General features: G+C 44.3%; 1 protein-coding gene across 1 annotated transcript in view; it reads right to left on the reverse strand.

Annotated features, from left to right (window-relative positions):
• Window positions 1-17642, reverse strand: part of LOC147892391 (ubiquitin-protein ligase) — a 191087-nt gene that overhangs the window by 20266 nt on the left and 153179 nt on the right. Inside the window, exon 17 of the mRNA XM_087387176.1 lies at window positions 15942-16022. Within this exon, the coding sequence (XP_087243302.1) occupies window positions 15942-16022 (81 nt within the window). The remainder of the gene's footprint in view (window positions 1-15941; window positions 16023-17642) is intronic.

Here is a 17642-nt window from a genome sequence, read left to right on the forward strand (position 1 = left end):
TTCATCAACCAAAGATATTAACTGGAAAAAATAGGACAGAGCATGGGGGAGGAGAAGAGGGTGGAGAATGCACTTAGCGACAGATCTTTATGCCTCCCTTCTTTCTGCAGACCGTGACACACAGGCCAGAGATGTGGCTAGAGATGCGGTTTGGCAGCGTTTACCTGTGTTGGTCACACCAGCGATGATATGCTCACTTGATGCACGATTTACCAACACAGAATTCAGGACTGCTCTCTCCGCCCTTCATAAGGGCAAGTGCCCTGGTTCAGATGATCTTACTCCATCTTTTTTTATAGGCTTTTGGGATATGATAGGTGATCATATATTACTTTAGCCCTACAGGGCATTTGGGACTCGGGTGAGATGCCTGACTCACTCACCGAGGGACTTATACACCTTATCCCGAAAGGTGGCAACAGGAATTTTGTATCCCATTGGAGACCCATCACTCTTTTGGGCACTCTATACAAAATTCTTGCCAAGGCGATCAGCATCAGATTGTAGCCCCTTCTTCCAGACCTCATCCATTACTCAGACAGAGGCTTTGTGCATGGCAGGAGCATATTTGATAACATCTTCTCCTTTTGGGAAGCCTCAGAGTAGGCTATGCAGAGCAAACAGAGGCTGGCAATTCTACTCTTGGACTTTGAGAAAGCCTATGACAGAGTAGATTGGGGTTTTCTTGAGGGCACTCTTCTACGATTCGGATTTTCAGAGGCATGGATTAGAGGGGTGGCCTCCCTTTACAGATCAGCCCACAGCCAGGTTTTGATTGGAGGGGTAAGGGGTGACAGGTTTCAGATTTCCAGATCGGTCCGTCAGGGATGCCCTTTAGCCCCCTTCCTTTTCCTTTTTGTGGCTGAAGCTATGAGTATCTTTCTTAGATCTCAGGCTGGTTTATATGGGCTGAGATTGCCCTTGAGACAAAAGCACGAGCTTCTGGACTGTGAGTTGGCTGATGACACTGCCATTTTTATTGAGGCCTCCTCGCAGTCACTAGATGCTTTACAGACAGCCTTGGATATCTTTTGCTCAACTACAGGAGCACACATTAACTGGCATAAATCCTTTGGCTTTTGGATCAGCAATGAGGACACTCCAAGATGGGGAGTTGACATTGGCTTCTCCTAGATTCAGAGGGGTGTTCTTGTTAGATATTTGGGACGCCAGGTAGGGTTGGCATCTCTCCAGCACAGCAGTTTACCCCAGTACTGGAGAGTATAAGGAAAAAGCTTCTCTTCTGGAGCTCAGCCAAACTTGACCTTGCATCTAGAGTTGTGGTAGTGAACCAGGTTCTCTTGGCGACCGCCTGGTTTGTGTGTTCATGCTGGTGCCGGTCTAGAGAGTGCATCACTCAGCTCATTAGACCAATCAGAAATTTTTTATGGAGTGGACTCGATGGCACGGCAGATGTTGCAGCGAGGGTGGCCTGGGAGACCATTATTCTCCCTACATGTGAAGGAGGCCTTAATATCATTGACCCTGACCTGCAATGCAGGGCATTGCTTTGTACAGGGCATTGCTTTGTAAGGTAGTGGTGAGGGGTCTCATGCCTAGGCAGGAACCTTGGAAGGACTTTTTTGGACGCATTCAGGCTTGCACACCTACCTTGGGAGATGATTGGGTGGACAGCCCTCGCTGGATTTTTACTTCCACCCCTCTCAGATCTCCTGCATCTCCTCTCATGGCTACCATCCTGAAAGCTTGGGGCAGCTTCAGGAATACACTTCGCAGGGTTCCGCCGTCTACCCTCGAAGAGATTGATAGGTAGCCAATCATTTGGAATGACAATATTCTTGATGAGCATGGCAAACCACTGGGCACTTCGCATTACATGCAGCGGTCTAGATGGGAGAGAGGCCCTGCCTTCACAGTAGGCACTTGGAAAGCATTTATCAGGCTACCTGAGGATCAAAGACTACAGTCTCCCTGAGTCACCTCAGAGGGGTAGCACGCACGTTTCAGCAGATAGATGCAACCATCCCGATGGACTGGACAGTTGATATGCCTATTACTTCTACCACTTGGATGGGAGCTTTCTCGAGGACAGCAGTTCCTCTTCAGGTGATCGCTCTTCGAGGTGTTGGGGAGGATGCACTTGTCTTTGACGTTGGGGATGGGGGTATACTTTCTAGATCCACGGATGATATTCTTCTAGAGGTTGCCTTTCAGCCTCTCAGGATTGGCTTTGTGGATCATGGAGCGGGCTTGTAGTGGTATTTAGACCCCGGCCCTTTGCTCTTGGCCCTGGGATCCTGGAGATTGTGGTTATATGGAGGTGCACCTATCAGGTGCTTACAATGGGACCCAGGAGAGTGGGAGTGGATAGATCATGGGCACCGAGAGAGGTGGATTCCATTCTTTCGTTTCACGGTTGGTAATGCCAAGAGATTTCAGTTGAGCAATAGGGGTGATTCTCTCCAAAGCCCCCCATTGGGACAGCTTTTTAAGACATCACCGCAAATTTGCATAGGAACTTCTGGAGGAGGCTGTAAAAATCCCTCAGAAATAAAAAGATCACTCTTTTCTTTTGGCTTTCTATTCATGGAACGATTGAAGTGAACCTATGGAGATCACGATTTGGAGCTGACCCTACTTGCATTCGTTGTCATTCTGCAGAGGAGTCAGTGCGACATTGCCTTTGGGACTGCAGTCAGGCCAGGACTGTTTGGAAAGGGGTTGCTCGGATACTCAGCATTTTTCATACCTCCCCTTTCTTCATGATTTGGGGCTCGGTCACCTGGTTATCCCTTACTGGGCCCCAGGTATTTTATGAGGGTGAGCCTTCTTCTTGGGCACTCTCAGTCTGCAAGCAGGTGATAGAGACCTGCTCTCTTCAGGATGTACCACTTACTCCCTTCAGAGCTTCCAATGCTTCAGTGGACACTTCCTGAGAGACTCTGGCTAGCATTTCCTCTTGGCACATCTAGAGAGCCAGATGTACAGAGGCCCTGGATGGCACCCAGATACACCCTTCACAGGTGTTCATGGGTATTTGGACTGGCATGGTTCATACTTTGATAGCCATTTGGGCTAGCATGCAGGGCCCTTCACGGGCAGCCTCTTCTAGGAGGATTGTATTCCTACGAGTTTGGAGGGCTTCTCCCTTTTTCTCAGAGGGTTCTATAGGATTGAGATGGCACTATCAGCCCCAATCCTTTCTTTTTGGCTTTTGAACTTTTCATGCATTGCATGGTGTATCCCGTATGGAGCTTGCTCTAACGATTTTCTTTAATACTTAATAGTCTCTTTTTGCCAAAAAAAAAAAGTTTGATCTGTAACTTTTTACTTGGTTGCCTCATGACTTTTTCTCTGAGGCTTTAGTTGTAAATTTTCCTTTGTACTTATTGGTCGGTTTTTACCTCTTTCTAGGGTTTCCCACACAGAAATAAAAGATTTCACTATAAAAATAGTGTGTGTGTGTGTCTGTGTGTAGGTTTTCTTGTGGAGAACTTTGATGGTGTTCTTCCTCATGCACAGCTATTAGCACATCGACATATTGCTTCATCTATTTGTCACAGATGTCTGGCTCTGTGGGAGACTGTACCTCACATATTTTGACATTGTTCTCACTCTTGTCATTTTTTGGACTTTCTTGGGCAGCGTTTGAGAGCTCAATTTCCTCAGACTGCCTTTGGAAAGTTCTTCTGACTCTTTGGTGTGCATCCTCCCAGACAAGATTTGTTTTTTCTTTGGGTTTGATACTGGGCACTCTGGACTCTATTGAAGGATCGCAATCATAGGGTCTTTGGTAATCCCATTTTCTCCACTTTCTCTTTCTTTAGATACTCTTTGCAGCAATTGCTTTTCAATTGCTTGCAATCTGATTCTATTACTCAAGATGTATATTCGTCCTACAGTGAGATTTTCTCTTGATGTACTTCAGCTTCCCTTATTTGGGATAGCTTTTTTGTAATATAATGATTCAAAGATTCCACCAAAAAAAAAAAACTGTGTGTGTGTGTGTGTGGGTGTAACACACTTAAGATGATCAAGCGTATTTACAGTTATGGGACAGGTATGTACAGCAATTAACGGGCTGTCTACATCTGCATTTCCACCTCAATGTCCGGGCCCTTGCCCTGGGATGAAGCATCAGCCTGAGGAGAGGACAAAAGTGCATATACTGAAATTTTCAGTTGATGTATTTGTAGCACCTTGTTTTCAGGTTGCTACTCATGTAATATAATCAATCAAAGATTTCACCCAAAAAAAAAGTGTGTGGGGGTGTGTGTGTGTGTGATGTGCGCTATGGAGAGCTCATCTGCTTCTCCCTCCCTGCCCATACCTCAGCCCTCATCTGTACCCTGTCCGTCCACCACAAGGCCCTCCTCACCCTCATCCGTACCCTGCCAGCCCCCCTCTATGCTTTTTTCGGCATCTGTACAGCATGTGCGACCCTCTTCCCCATCCGTACAGCCTTCGTCCTCTTCTGTACCTGCCTCGTTGATGCCAGTTTTGCAGCCCCTAGGTCTGTTTGTACATACTTTCGCTGCCTCTGCATTTGTCCCCTCACCAGTTCTGCAATCCGTACAGTCTGTACGGCCATCCGTACAGTCTGTACAGGCATCCGTACAGGTTGTACGGACGTCAGTACAGTCCCCGCCTCTTGATTCAGCCTGCAGTCCCTTCTCTATTCAGTTCTCCCCCGCTGATCCGGTGCGATCTGTATACTCCTTGCAGCCATCACCTTCCTCTCCATCTTTTCTTGCTGCTGCTCCTCCCGAAACCTCTTTTGTGTTTTCCGCTTCCTCTGTTCCTCCTGCCCGAGTTTTCATTCGACGGAAGTGCGTGCTTTGCCTTCTTCATCCTCTTTCAAATCGGCAAAGCTTGATCTCGCAGATGGCCCTTCTTCTTCCGTTCAGCTTGATCTTCTGTGCCAGTTATGTTCAGCCTCTGTCATAGATGTTCCTTCATCGAGTTCCCCATTTGTTTGTTCATTGGATTTTGCCCTTCTGGTTTCAGGCCTTCGATAGGCTCACCAAGGTTGGAGTCTGTCTCTACTCTATGGGCAGGGTTCTTTCTGTTGCTCATCTTCGTCGTTGGGCTGAAGCCGCAGTGGGTTCGATTGTATTTCCTCCTTTGTCTTTCTGGGCAAAGGGTTTTATTATGCCCACTGTTCTTCGAATGATGTGGTGGAGTGGCTTGTCAGTCGTGCTGGTGTTCCTGGGGCTGGTTTCTTTGCTTATGTGATGCCCTAGGATCCACTTTTCGATCCTCTTGCTACCCTTCCGACTCACTGTCCGGTCTGGATTACTCTCAAAGCACTGTCTGTGCCTCTTCTTCAGCATCTTCCTACTCTCGCAGTGCTTTTGGGGAGGTCTCTTCATGTTCCGCGACATGAGTTATTGCCCCGTGATGTTCGCCTTTGCGTTTTGTGGGATATGATGCAGCCCGTGCCATCTACTCTGGATCTTGATTTGGGATTTGCCCATCCGATGCGCATCAGGCTGCATTTTGTATCTTTTCCCACTGCATGTTATCGGTGCCGCCAAGTTGGTCATTTTGCACGTGATTGCCCTTCTGCATCCAAGCCCACTCCTCCTGCTCCTTCTTTAGTTGTCAAGGTTACTCTCCCTTCTCCGGTTTCTGCTATGGCTTCATTGGAGAAGCCTTCTTCTACTGCTTCGAAGCACTACTGAAGGAAGGTAGATAAATCACAAGCTAATCTTTCTCTTGCTGAAGAAGCTCAGGATCACACTCCTCTTGAGCACCATCAGTCTCCTTCTCAGGATATGGATGTGCCCCTTGTAGAGGGGATTTTACAGGATGATCCGCATGCTCTCTCTCAAGTTGCTATCCTGACTGAAGCTGACGTGATGAGTCCTGATTTATCCAATGTAGCTCTTTCGTCAGATGCTCCTTCTTCAAAGAGTACAGAGATTGATCCAGTTCCTATGTCTGTGAAGACTGTGCCAGAGTCTCTTTCTGTTCAGGATGCAGATGTTTCTTTTTCTCTGGACTCTTTTCATCCTATGTTGCAACAGGTTTTTGATCCTGTGATTCAAAAATTCCAGCTTCCAGCTTATATTAAGAAGAATCACAAGGGCAAAAAACAGGTGGTTTTAATTGATGTTGTCATCAATTTTTACAAAGCAACAATCCGAAACTGGAGGATGTTGTGTTTGATCCTGCTCCAGTTTGATCTTGTAACTTTTTACTTGGCTGCCTCATGACTTTTGCTCTGAGGCTTTACTTGTAAATTTTTTCTTTGTACTTATTGGTGGGTTTTTATCTCTTTTTGGGGTTTCCCACACAGAAATAAAAGATTTCACTAAAAAAAAAGTGTGTGTGATGACTTGGAGTGTGTGTGAAGTGAGCATGGAGAGCTCTCCTGCTCCCCCCTCCCTGCCCGTCCTGCCCGTTACTGTTTCCGTACCTCTGCCATCCTCCGTACCTGCTTGTACCTTCCCCGCCTTCATCCGTACAGCCCCGCAACTGTCCATACCTCTGTCCCCATCGTCCGTATACAGCCCGTTCCAGTCCGTACAGTCCCTGCAGCAATCTGTAAAGATCCCATCGTCAATTCTTCCAACCTGCCTGCTGTCCGCACCCTGCCTGCAGCAGCCCGTACCTTGCCTGCAGTCATCTGTACCTTCTCAGCTGCCTTTGCTGTCCGTACCTGTTTCTGTCCAGCCGCTGTCCATACCTTTCCAATCTCCCTTTGAACCTACCCTGGCTGCCTTCTCCTCTGCTCAGCCCTTTTTTTCAGCGAATTTGTCCCTTCCTACCTCCACTTCGACTCCTCCTGTATCCTCTTCGTTCCCTGTGCCTCTTTCCTTTTCCTCTCCTAACCTTTCCAGCGTCCCCTCTCCTATGTTTCACTATGCTCGGAAGAAGAAAAGGGATTCCCTCTCTCCGTCATTTTTGGAAGGGGTAAAGGCTGCCAAATTCAATTCTTCTGCCTTTCCCTCTTCCTCGCTTCAACAAGACTTGCTTCATCAATTGTGTGCTGATTCAGTGGCCTTGCCCTCTGCTGCTGGAATTTCTTTACGAAGAACTCTTTCCCCTGAACCTTTGCTCCAGAGAATTCGCAAGGAACAACAACTTGGTGTTTCCCTTTACTTTATGCGAAGAGTTATGACAGTGGCTTCCTTGCAAGCTCGGTCTTCAGCTGTAGTGGGTGTTGGGAAGATTACTTCTTTGTTTTCATGGGCAAGGGATTTTATTTTGCTCATTGTGACTCTGTGGACACAGTCTTTCATATCCTTACTTTGGGTGGAGTTCATGGAGCAGGTCACTTAGCAGTTGTTATGCCTTGGGATCCTCTTTTTGATCCAGCCAGCTCCCTCCTCCACTTCTGTCCTGTTTGGGTTACTCTTAAAGATTTGCCGGTCCCACTTCTTCAACACGTCCCTTCTCTTGCCGCTTCGCTCGGCCGTGTTCTTTTCATTCCCAAGCTCCGGATTTCTTGGTCACCAACAGAGATATGCGGGTTTGAGTACTTTGGGATATGAAGCAGTTGATCCCTTCATGTCTAGAAGTGGACTTTGGTTTTTCTCATCCTTTCCGGATTCCACTTCGCTTTGCCTCTTTTCCTAATGCTTGCTATAAATGTCACCAGTTAGGCCATTTTGTTAGAGCATGCCCTTCTTCTACTTCAGCTCCTCCTCCGAAGATTTCTACTCCTTTTACCATGGTTGTTAAGACACTCGTGTCTTACGATAAGACACTTAAGACACTTAAGACACGTGTCTTACCTTAAGACACCTTTAGACACTCTTGTTTTTTTAAGTGGGTTGGGTGTAACAACAAACATCGAGTTTGACTTAACCATGCTATCATTGATAGTGACTTCGGATCCAGCAGTGGCAGTGACCTCGTAGATTCGGATTAGGATGAATCTTGAGAGTCAAAAGTTTCCTTTCAATTATATGTATCGAGATGCATATTGCATTCATGTCACATGTGATTGACAGAGTGTTGCCATGATATTTATGTGTATTGATTAATATGTTGTTAAATCTTTAAAATTGTGAGTCATGACTTGCAAGCTCTTGATCCGTGACTCTTAACTTGCAAGCTCTTGAGTAGTGAGTCTTGCATTGTTACTTCTTGCATTGTTTAAGTGTAGCTTATTGTACTTCTAAAATCAAGCAGCTAGCTATGCTAGCAAGTTGTACACTTGTATACTTATACATATATTAATTAAATATTTATTATTACAATGACGTGTCTTACATGTCTTATCTTTAAGACACTTTAGACACTCGTGTCTGAAGCGTGTCTAACGTGTCGTGTCTTAACGTGTCTTACAACCATGCCTTTTACTACGGTTCTTGCAATTCCTCTTTCCTCCTCCAATACCCTGGAAGTCAGGCAATTTTTCAAACCTTCTAAAGTCTGAAGGAAAGTTCAGGAGGTTAAGTTGGTTACGGATTCAAATCCTTTTGCTGTTTTATCAGTTCCGGATCCACTCCCCACAGTGTCACCTTGTCAGGTTCCTTGTGATCCGGTTCTTGTTGTTACTTCAACACCTGAAGTTGTTTTGTTAGATTCTTCTTCAATGCTGCAAAATTTTGCTATTATGCAAGAAGTGGAAGAAAATCTACTGTCTCCTTCAGCTTTAGATACTATTATTCCGGATGCAGATATTCCCTTTTCTCTGGAGTTTCATGTTCCTTCTAATTGTTGGTATTCTTCCAATGGGAGTGAAATTGACTCAAAGAAGGATTGCCTCACCTCTTTGTCCAAGATGTCACCATACTCCTGAGAGTATTCCGCATTTATTGTGGTTTTGTTCATATTCCAACGATCTTCTAGACAAGATCTCCTATTTCTTATCTCTCAGATTTCCTGCACACAGGTTCTTCAGGTTTTTCTAGATGTATGGCAAACTATCAGCTTCTTTGTCACAGTATTCTCTTTTCTTCCAATGGATCAGATACTGGGCCTTATGGACCCTCTGGCTGCAGCGAAATCATGCATATCTGAATTCTCCCCTTCAGCACCCTTATGAGTTCTTCCGAGCCTCATTGCGGCAGTCTTTATATGATGCCTTACATGAGGAAGATTTGGATGTTTCTTGTATTCAGCTTTTCTTTTACTGCTTCTGATGGATAGGGCATTGGCTCTTTTCTCAAGCACTGCCCTAATGTAATTGAATGTTTCATAATATAATTTTCTTGGTTTCACAAAAAAAAAAAGTGTGTGTGTGTGTATCTAGTAGCCCTCGTGGTCCCACGCTACAGCTGCTTGTTTCTCCCTCAGTTTGACACCCTCGAGGTTCCTTTTGACGTCCGTTTTGCTGTACGCTCTGTCAGAAAATCCGAAAAAAAAATTTCGTAATGTCAAAAATTTGTACGATTTTGTCCGTACGGTCAGAAAAATCAGTACAATCCATACAGTTGGGGAAGTCCGTACAGTTTGCCTATCAGATTTTTAAAAAAAAATATCAAAAATCCGTACGATTTTGTCCGTACATTCAAAAAATTCCGTATAGTTTTGTCCATACAGTCAGTATAATTTTGTCCGTACAATCGGGGAAGTCCGTATAGTTTGCCTGTCAGGGAAAAAAAAAAACGTACTATCAAAATTTTGTACGATTTTGTCCATACAGCCAGGAAAAAGCCGTACAATTTTGTACCTACTGTGCTTTCCTCCTCGTAAAGCGTTGCTGCTTCCATGTTTTTTCGTTAACTCAAATGGCGGATTATTCCTATGAGAAAACCTTTTGTTGGGATAAGTGTGATCAAGGGCTTGCTCTATGGTGCATGTGTGCATCTAGGGGAGTCACATGTGTGTGTGTGTGTGTGTTGGAGAGGCACATCAAGTGCTATGATGTGTCTAGTGTGTGACCTAAGTGATGATGTAAGCCAAAGGCCCCCACATGGGAGGTTCCTTTGATTTAGGCCAGTCCCACTGATGTAGGGGCTGATTGCCACTGATGTAGGGAAGGTGCCTTTGATCTAGGCCACCTTCTCCCCATTTCTATAAGAGAGAGTCACCTCTCTCACAATCAATAGAAAACAACATTTTTGGTTACATCTTGTGCTCTCACTCCTCTTCCAAGATGCATCTATTCTATCCCACGTGTTTCTATATTTGGTATCAGAGCTTTAGGTTCTAGATCTAGCCTAGCCTAGCATTAGATGCTCCCTAGTAGGAATTCACCTCAACTTGAGCGTAACATTTCTTCCCTCTTAAGGCATCAACATCCTCGATGATAAAGTCTGGGAACACTCTCCGTAACTCGTACACGGATTCCTTGTGGTAATTCTAACTTATAGGCCACCTTGCCTATTTTTTTAGGAATTAGCCACGGCCCACAATATCGGGGTGATAACTTAGCACAATCTCATGCAGTCAAAGACTTAGACTACGAAGGAACTCTGAGAAAAAATTTTTCTCCTTCCTTAAATTCTCTAATGGATCTGTTTTCATCGGCATATGCCTTAGCTCTATCCATAACCTCGCGAATGTTAGCTTTCGCAATCAAATCCAACTACAGTTGGAATACCTCAGAAAGTGCCTAGTGCCACAAACTTTGTGGTTCAGATGCAAGAGATGCTAGCACTGCAGTGTCTATAACCATAGTTCAACTGAAATGGACTGAACCCTGTAGAGGAATGTTTTCTGTCATTGTAGGCAAATTCTAACAGTGGCAACCACTTGTCCCACGTATGTTGCCTCAATGAAAAATATGCTCTAAGCATATCCTCTAAAATTTGGTTGACTATTTTCATCTGACCATCCGTTTTAAGATGATCCCCACTACTCATTACCAACTTAGTCCTTAGTGTCTCAGTCCAAAAATGACTGGTAAATTTAACATCCTTGTCTGACACTATGGATTTAGGTAATCCATGCAAATGAAATATATGTTTAATAAACAAATCCGCCACTTGCGGGGCACTAAGAGACTCTCTAGTCGGAAGAGCCATCTTGCTAAGACGATCAACTACTACAAGGACAGAACCATATCCACCTTGTGTTGTAGGTAGACCTACAATAAAGTCCATGAAAATGCTCTCCACCAACCTAGTGGTATTTCCAAGGGCTGTAAAAGTCCAAGTGGCTTCACCTGCTCTGCCTTACTTACTCGACACGAAAAACAACGTGTTACATATTCATGAATATGTTTTTTCATTTTTTGGCCAAAGAAAATCTCGTTTCACGAGACCATATGTTTTCACGACTCCTGGATGTCCCGCATATGGGTTATCATGGCATTGTTGAATGACTCTCTGCCTAAGATTATACTGATTAGGTACTACTACCTTGCCATTTCTTTTCAACATACCATCTCTTGGTATATCTGAATGCCAAGTCACTCTTTTCCTCGGGTTTAAGTATATGATCCTTAGGCCAAAGGCTCTGGACTCGTCCACCTTATAAGTTTCTCTAATCTCGGTCATTAGAGCACTCTCTAATACCATGAAACTCATATTATGCATAATGTGTTACAACACATCGGTAACCTTATTATCCTTCTCTTTTCGGTACCGAATCGTCAAGTTAAAATCCTGCATGAGTTCTGTCCACCTAGCTTAGCGACTTCTCAAGTCGGGTTGTTATTTTTAACACCCGTCCTGAGACCATAGCTTGTTTTATGGTGTTAATGTTGGGATAAGTGTGACCAAGGGCTTGCTCTATGGTGCATGTGTGGATCTAGGGGAGTCACATGTGTGTTTGTGTGTGTTGTAAAGGCACATCAAGTGCTATGATGTGTCTAGTGTGTGACCTAAGTGATGATGTAAGACAAAGGCAATCCCACTGATGTAGGGATTGATTCCCACTGATGTAGGGGCTGAATGCCACTTATGTAGGGAAGGTATTACCTTCTCCTCCTTTCTATAAGAGAGAGACCTCTCTCTCACAACCATAAAAGAGAACTACCATCTTTCTTTCATTGTGCTCTCACACCTCTTGTAAGATGCATCTATTCTATTCTATGGGATTCTACACTTGGTATCAGAGCTTTAGGTTCTAGATCTAGCCTAGTCTAGCATTAGATGCTATCTCTAGCATAAAACTACTAGTTTCTAAAAACTTCTTCATCTTCTCCATTTTACCTCCTCCTTCCCAAAATCTTTGAGAGCTCTGTTCTCTGCCTTCAAGCGACCTTTGCCCAAACCCTTTGAGCTGCAAACTCCTCACGTATGGGCGAACTTCCAGCTCCAAGCATTCAGAGAAATTTCGACTATAGGCACAACGCCAACACTCACACTCTCTGACGAAATTTCACGCAATGCCGCCTCTGTACTTACCTATCTGCAAATTCCTCTGAGCCCGTGCTGGACGACACTGAGGACAAGCTGCTGCTGAAATATGAGCTCATTTGGACAAGAGATGGAGCAGCAAACGCTGAAAAACCAGTCGGTTTTCTCAAGTATCTACAGGACGACCTGGCGCAACATTTCACCCCTCTTTGTTGGTAGCCCTTCTCTGGTATAAGGCCCTTCTTCCTGCATAAAAATCCCCTTGAATAGAGCTATGAGCTGTGAGAATTGCACCCTCCAAGTTCTGGTCTCTGTTTTGGACAGTTTTGACAATGTTGTGAGTTTGATGCTACATCAGATGCTACTTTAGCATTTCTGATGTTTTGAAATGTTGAATAGCATCAGTACAACTATGGCTACAGCTTTCCTTTAAGTTGCTATAACTGGATTTTCTTGGAATACTTTCATTTAGCCACCTCTATGAAGCATGCAAGTGAAAGCATCATTTTCATTATGATTTGTAGTATCGAATTTGGTTACAAGTCGTTGCTACTCTAAATGCTTTGAAGGATTGTTTTTTATTGCTCAAAGAGAGAGGAGATGTCAGTGAGTGGGATGTTCAATAATTCATCCTCGTTTTGGCGAACAAAGTTTCGTTTCTTTTGGGGAACTAGATGGCGATACTTGCGTAACGTGTCTGGTTCACTTGGTAGGCCATGTTGGGATTTGAGTCGGAGTCATTGGCGAAGAGCCTTACACTCATCATCGTACCACCTATTACATGCCACAGAACCTAAAGGCGGTGGACGGTTAGAACGTGTGGGGTACGGGAAGGCGTGAAGGGCAACTTCGTGCAGTGATTAGTTAATCAATGTGGCCCAGTCCTCTTGGAGTGGAATGTGGTTAATATAGGTGAGTAAAGTGTAGAGGTGTGCAGAGTATATGTGTGAGAGGCTGTGGTCAAAGTGATATTCTCATTTGAGAGAATTTTTGGTTACTCTGAAATGACATTGTACAAATCGTAAATTTACAAATTTTCTCCTTTGAAAAAAAAAGAATGAAGGGAGGGGAAGGAGATTGCATCAATGAAAGAAGACTCAAATCGTCGCGAGGGATGAGACCAATGGGCAAAGGCAAGGGTAAAGAGAGGTGAGAGCATCATTTGCCGGGGGGGGCTAGCTACGAGCTCTCCTATTGCATTCAGGAATTTTGATGAGTGATCCAAAAAGTGGACTTGTGTACTTTGTTTGCCTTCTGATACTGTGGCCAGCCCAATACTTGTCCTATTTCGCTCTAGCATGCACATCCTTGTTCTTATTCTTACAAGCATGAGCATTGTCCTTTCCTTGTCTTTTATTCTATGGTTCTTTTTGTTTTGCCCTACACTTGCACCATCACCCATCATGAGCATTGTTCTTTCCTTGTCCTTCATTAGATCATTTCCTTCTATTCACACTTGCACCATCACCGGCACCACAGTCTACTGCGTAATCGTTCCTTAGTTGCACCATCATCATGTGATCTACCGCACCTGACTTGCGACAAAATCACTAGTAGTACCGCATCAACACCCACCCAATCATCATGCACTTATTGCACCTCATACCAGTGGAATTTGGCCTCTTGTAACACTTTGAAAGAGACTAGACCTCCCCTTGGGGGAGGGGGGCAGTATGCACTGTGAGAGAAGTCTCTTGCTTGCTTCAAAACACAGTTTCTCCCCACCACAACAGCCTTGGTCCTTGAGAATGATGGTGTTCTGTGGCTCAGAGTTATTGCGGAGTTCCTAGAGTCCCTACCCAAGGAGAATCATCTAGAGACCCTAGACGATGTCGAGTTTGGATAGTGGGTCGAGGTGGTGCCAATGTATGAAGAAGACAAAGTGTGTGCCAACGAAGATGGGGCTCTGCTCCACAATGTGGCTTAGACAATGATAGGGTAACTCGGAGGAGAAAGACTCCTCTCCCATAGATGGTGACCTCCTAGACGTGGCCTGAATCTAGTCTCAAACGTGACTCTAAGTGTGCATGAGGCCCACAATGCGGTCTACCCCTATTCTATCTGAAAGGAACTGTATTAGCTGGCTATCTGCACCTATTGCTTGCCCTCGTGGGAAAGGGAGCTCCAAATGGACAGGGGGGCCAAGGGAGCTGCCATGAGAGCCCCTATAGCCAGACCAAAAAGTCAACAACAAAATCACGGTCCCCAATGTTGAAACAAAAAGTTGTTCCAGCTAGCAAAGAAGAAACTCTAGATCTGTATGCTACATGGTGTGCCCATTGTATGTAGACATTCGAGGGGAGCTGATGGAGCACACAGAGATTTTGTCACAATTGCAATAAGAGACTGAGGGATCAGTGGGACTGGAGAACCTTAGGCAGCCCAAAGACGTTTTTCACGAGTGGAATTGGGCCTCTTTGTTCGGTTGACTGAGTTAGTTATGCGGTGGCAGCAAGCTTCATAGTCTTAACTAACTAAAGGCTAGTGATCCTAGCCCAAGTTGGCCTAGGACGCCTAGTTGAGACTTCATATCAGCATGCATGTGATATCATGGTTCATCAAGTGTGTGCAATCTCCAAATGACTATTGATCTATATAGGCATATAGAACCCTGGTAGGGCTACAACCTTCAGACAGGTATAAGTTTGCTGATGTTTATGTGAAGCAGCCTTTATGTTGCAATTGTAGATGTCTGACCTTTATTCCAGCCTAGAAGCTTTAGCTTGTAGTAGTGAAGCTTTATGAACAGCCTGCATTCTTCTGCAACAAGCTTGTTCTGAAGACTGACGCACACATATACTACTAGGGACATGCATAAATTTATAAAAAATTAACAATAAATTCTGGAAGGACATGCAGAAATCATCAGGTCATCCTATCCCATTTCAAATGGGAACCAGACTTGTTTAAACAAGTTGTCCAATCAGAACACTCCCCACATGGTTGTTGAAGCTTGCCCTTCAGAAAAAAAGACAGTTGCCACAGCCTCCCCTATTTAGATGACATGTTGCTGAACATAATTTTTGTGCTGATTTTTGTGCCTGATGTGAGTCTCACAAAACAGGATGATCAATCTTCTTTATGTCCCTTTCTTGACATGCAGTGGCGAGTTTTTTGGATGCTTGTAACACTTTGGCATCTTGAGAAAGAAAGAAAGAAAGAAAGAAAGTTTATTAAAGTCTTCGGAAGACTGATGGGTCTATGAGACTGAAAAACCTGGTACAAACGAGCTGTGGTGGTGGAGCTACTAAACGAGCATCCACACCAATGCAAATGCAAAAAATGCACAATTTTTAGACAGGATGAAGGGTTTATTGTTCAGAGAATGAAATCAGAGTTGTGTCTAAGACAGCTAATTGACATGGATATCCTAGGAACTGATTACTTCTTACAATGCATCACCAGCATATTAGTTTGTATGTTTTTTGCATGATTGCACAAAAGTCTTTAGCTGAGTGACGAACTGGCTGCGCAAAAATAAGTTTCAGAGTGAATGGTCATCCATTTTGACCACAAAGTCAGCTTCTATCATTTTCACGTGTGGTAAGCTTGAAGAATAGCAAGAAATTCTTTGTTATAGACAGGGTATCTGAACTTGAGGGTTAAATGTGTATGACTGTCAAAAGTTATAACTCTGCCTTTTTCCATGAAGACTTCTCCCATAGCATTGTTGGAAGCATTGATTATGACCTCTCTGGAATTTTCCAGTAAAAAATGATTTTACTTGCAATCAACTTTCTGACAAACTATGATGGCAAGAGGGATGCTTCTACGCACATTGTGTCGCAGAACAAGCTGTTGAAGAGCTTTGCATGCAGATAAACAGGACCCTCCACCAGATGTTACCATCCCACATTCCTGCAGCATACATTTTATATGAGCAATTAGAAAGTATTGCAAACATAACTTTTCAAAAGCTAGAACAATACGCCATTTGTTACTGGTTAAAAGTTAATATTTTCACGAAGTGCTCAAAGTTCTTTCACCAAAACTGAAAGTGGCAACTGAATAGGTGGACTTGTTATGAGCATTCCAATACTAATATTTTTTGGCATAGACCTAAGGAAGGATGGAAGATACTAGGAATGAAAGAACGAAAGGAAGGAAGGTTATTAAAAGTCTTTGAAAAACCAAAGGTTCTCTAAGACTGAATGAACCTGATGCAACAAGCTGAAGGGGTGAGCCTCTAAATGGGCATCAACACCCATAACGGATACAAGAAGGGCCATAATCATAACGAGAATGATACATAAAGAGAAAATCTGAAAAGCATTTGAGCTCATGGAGAGGATGTGGGCTGGCAGCACCGTGGTGATCATCTGGAAGCTAGCGGATATGTCAAGCCTAAGAGGGGGTCGGCGATGTATGAGGCTGCGATGGCAAAAAGCCTATGATAGAACGCTGACATTGTAGGTAAGTGTGGTCGGAAATGGTCTCCTAGCTATAGCCTTGCGGCAAACCAATGCCACTGTCACTCCTGTTGGTCATGTCCTCAATCTAGTAAGCATGGAGGAAAGGTCTGATCTGTGTGTCAGCGGGCTGGCGAGTCTGTCGTGTCTCTCACCTTGGTCCTCGCATCTGCCGTCTCCTTAAGCCATGCTGGTCAGTGCTATCTGGCTGAAAAAATTAGTGATTATGCTCTGAATGGAATCTAGTTGCACACCTGTCTCGCCTATGTGCCCTAGCAAATGCTCCCTGTGTTGGAGGGCCTCAAGGATAAAAGTTGCTAGGCATCTCTGATCTGGGTAGTGGAATCTGGTTGCACATCCGTCTCGCCTGTGTGCCCTAACGAATGCTCCTTGTGTCGGACAGCCTCAAGGATAAAAGTTGCTAGGCATCTCTGATCTGGGTAGGACAAAAGACTAGATATGGGTCCGAAACCGTCACTGAAGAGATTGTAATATACTGACCTCTTATATCATAGTATACAAGGCATCTGAAGGTGCACATTTGATTTGAAGGCGAGATCTACAGATCAACCATCCAATCTTCTATGTACTAACAATCCTCATTGCTGTCTTGATTTGCGGCATAGATGAGATGATAGGGGTCTTGCTGCAAGCTCTACAAGTACGATAAGTGTCAAGTGTGCTCCCATCTTCACTTCGCTCTTGCTACTCATGGATCTTTGGGACAAACAAAGAAGACAAAAACTCAGTCCCACATACTCAAGGATCCGCTAACCACAGTAATACAATTGACCAATCATTTCTTCAGTGCAAGCCATCGTCGGGCGATCATGGAATTGAGACAATCCTTACAAAGGAATCAAAGGATAAATTTTCCTCATCCTCTCTCTCTCTCTCTCTCTCTCTCTCTCTCTCTCTCTCTTTCTCTCATTCCTGCACTCTCGCACACAGACTAGGGACGAGAACCAACAGGCTGCCCCCGCCCCCCCCTTTGGTGTTTTATTTCATAAAATAAAGATTACAGAGTACACAATTTTGCAGCTCACTCAAAAACGTGAGTAATTCAGAC

Source organism: Dipteris shenzhenensis, chromosome 16 (assembly GCF_047967505.1).
Source record: "Dipteris shenzhenensis isolate YYH24624 ecotype China chromosome 16, Dip_SZ_1.0, whole genome shotgun sequence".
Taxonomy (NCBI): domain Eukaryota; kingdom Viridiplantae; phylum Streptophyta; class Polypodiopsida; order Gleicheniales; family Dipteridaceae; genus Dipteris; species Dipteris shenzhenensis.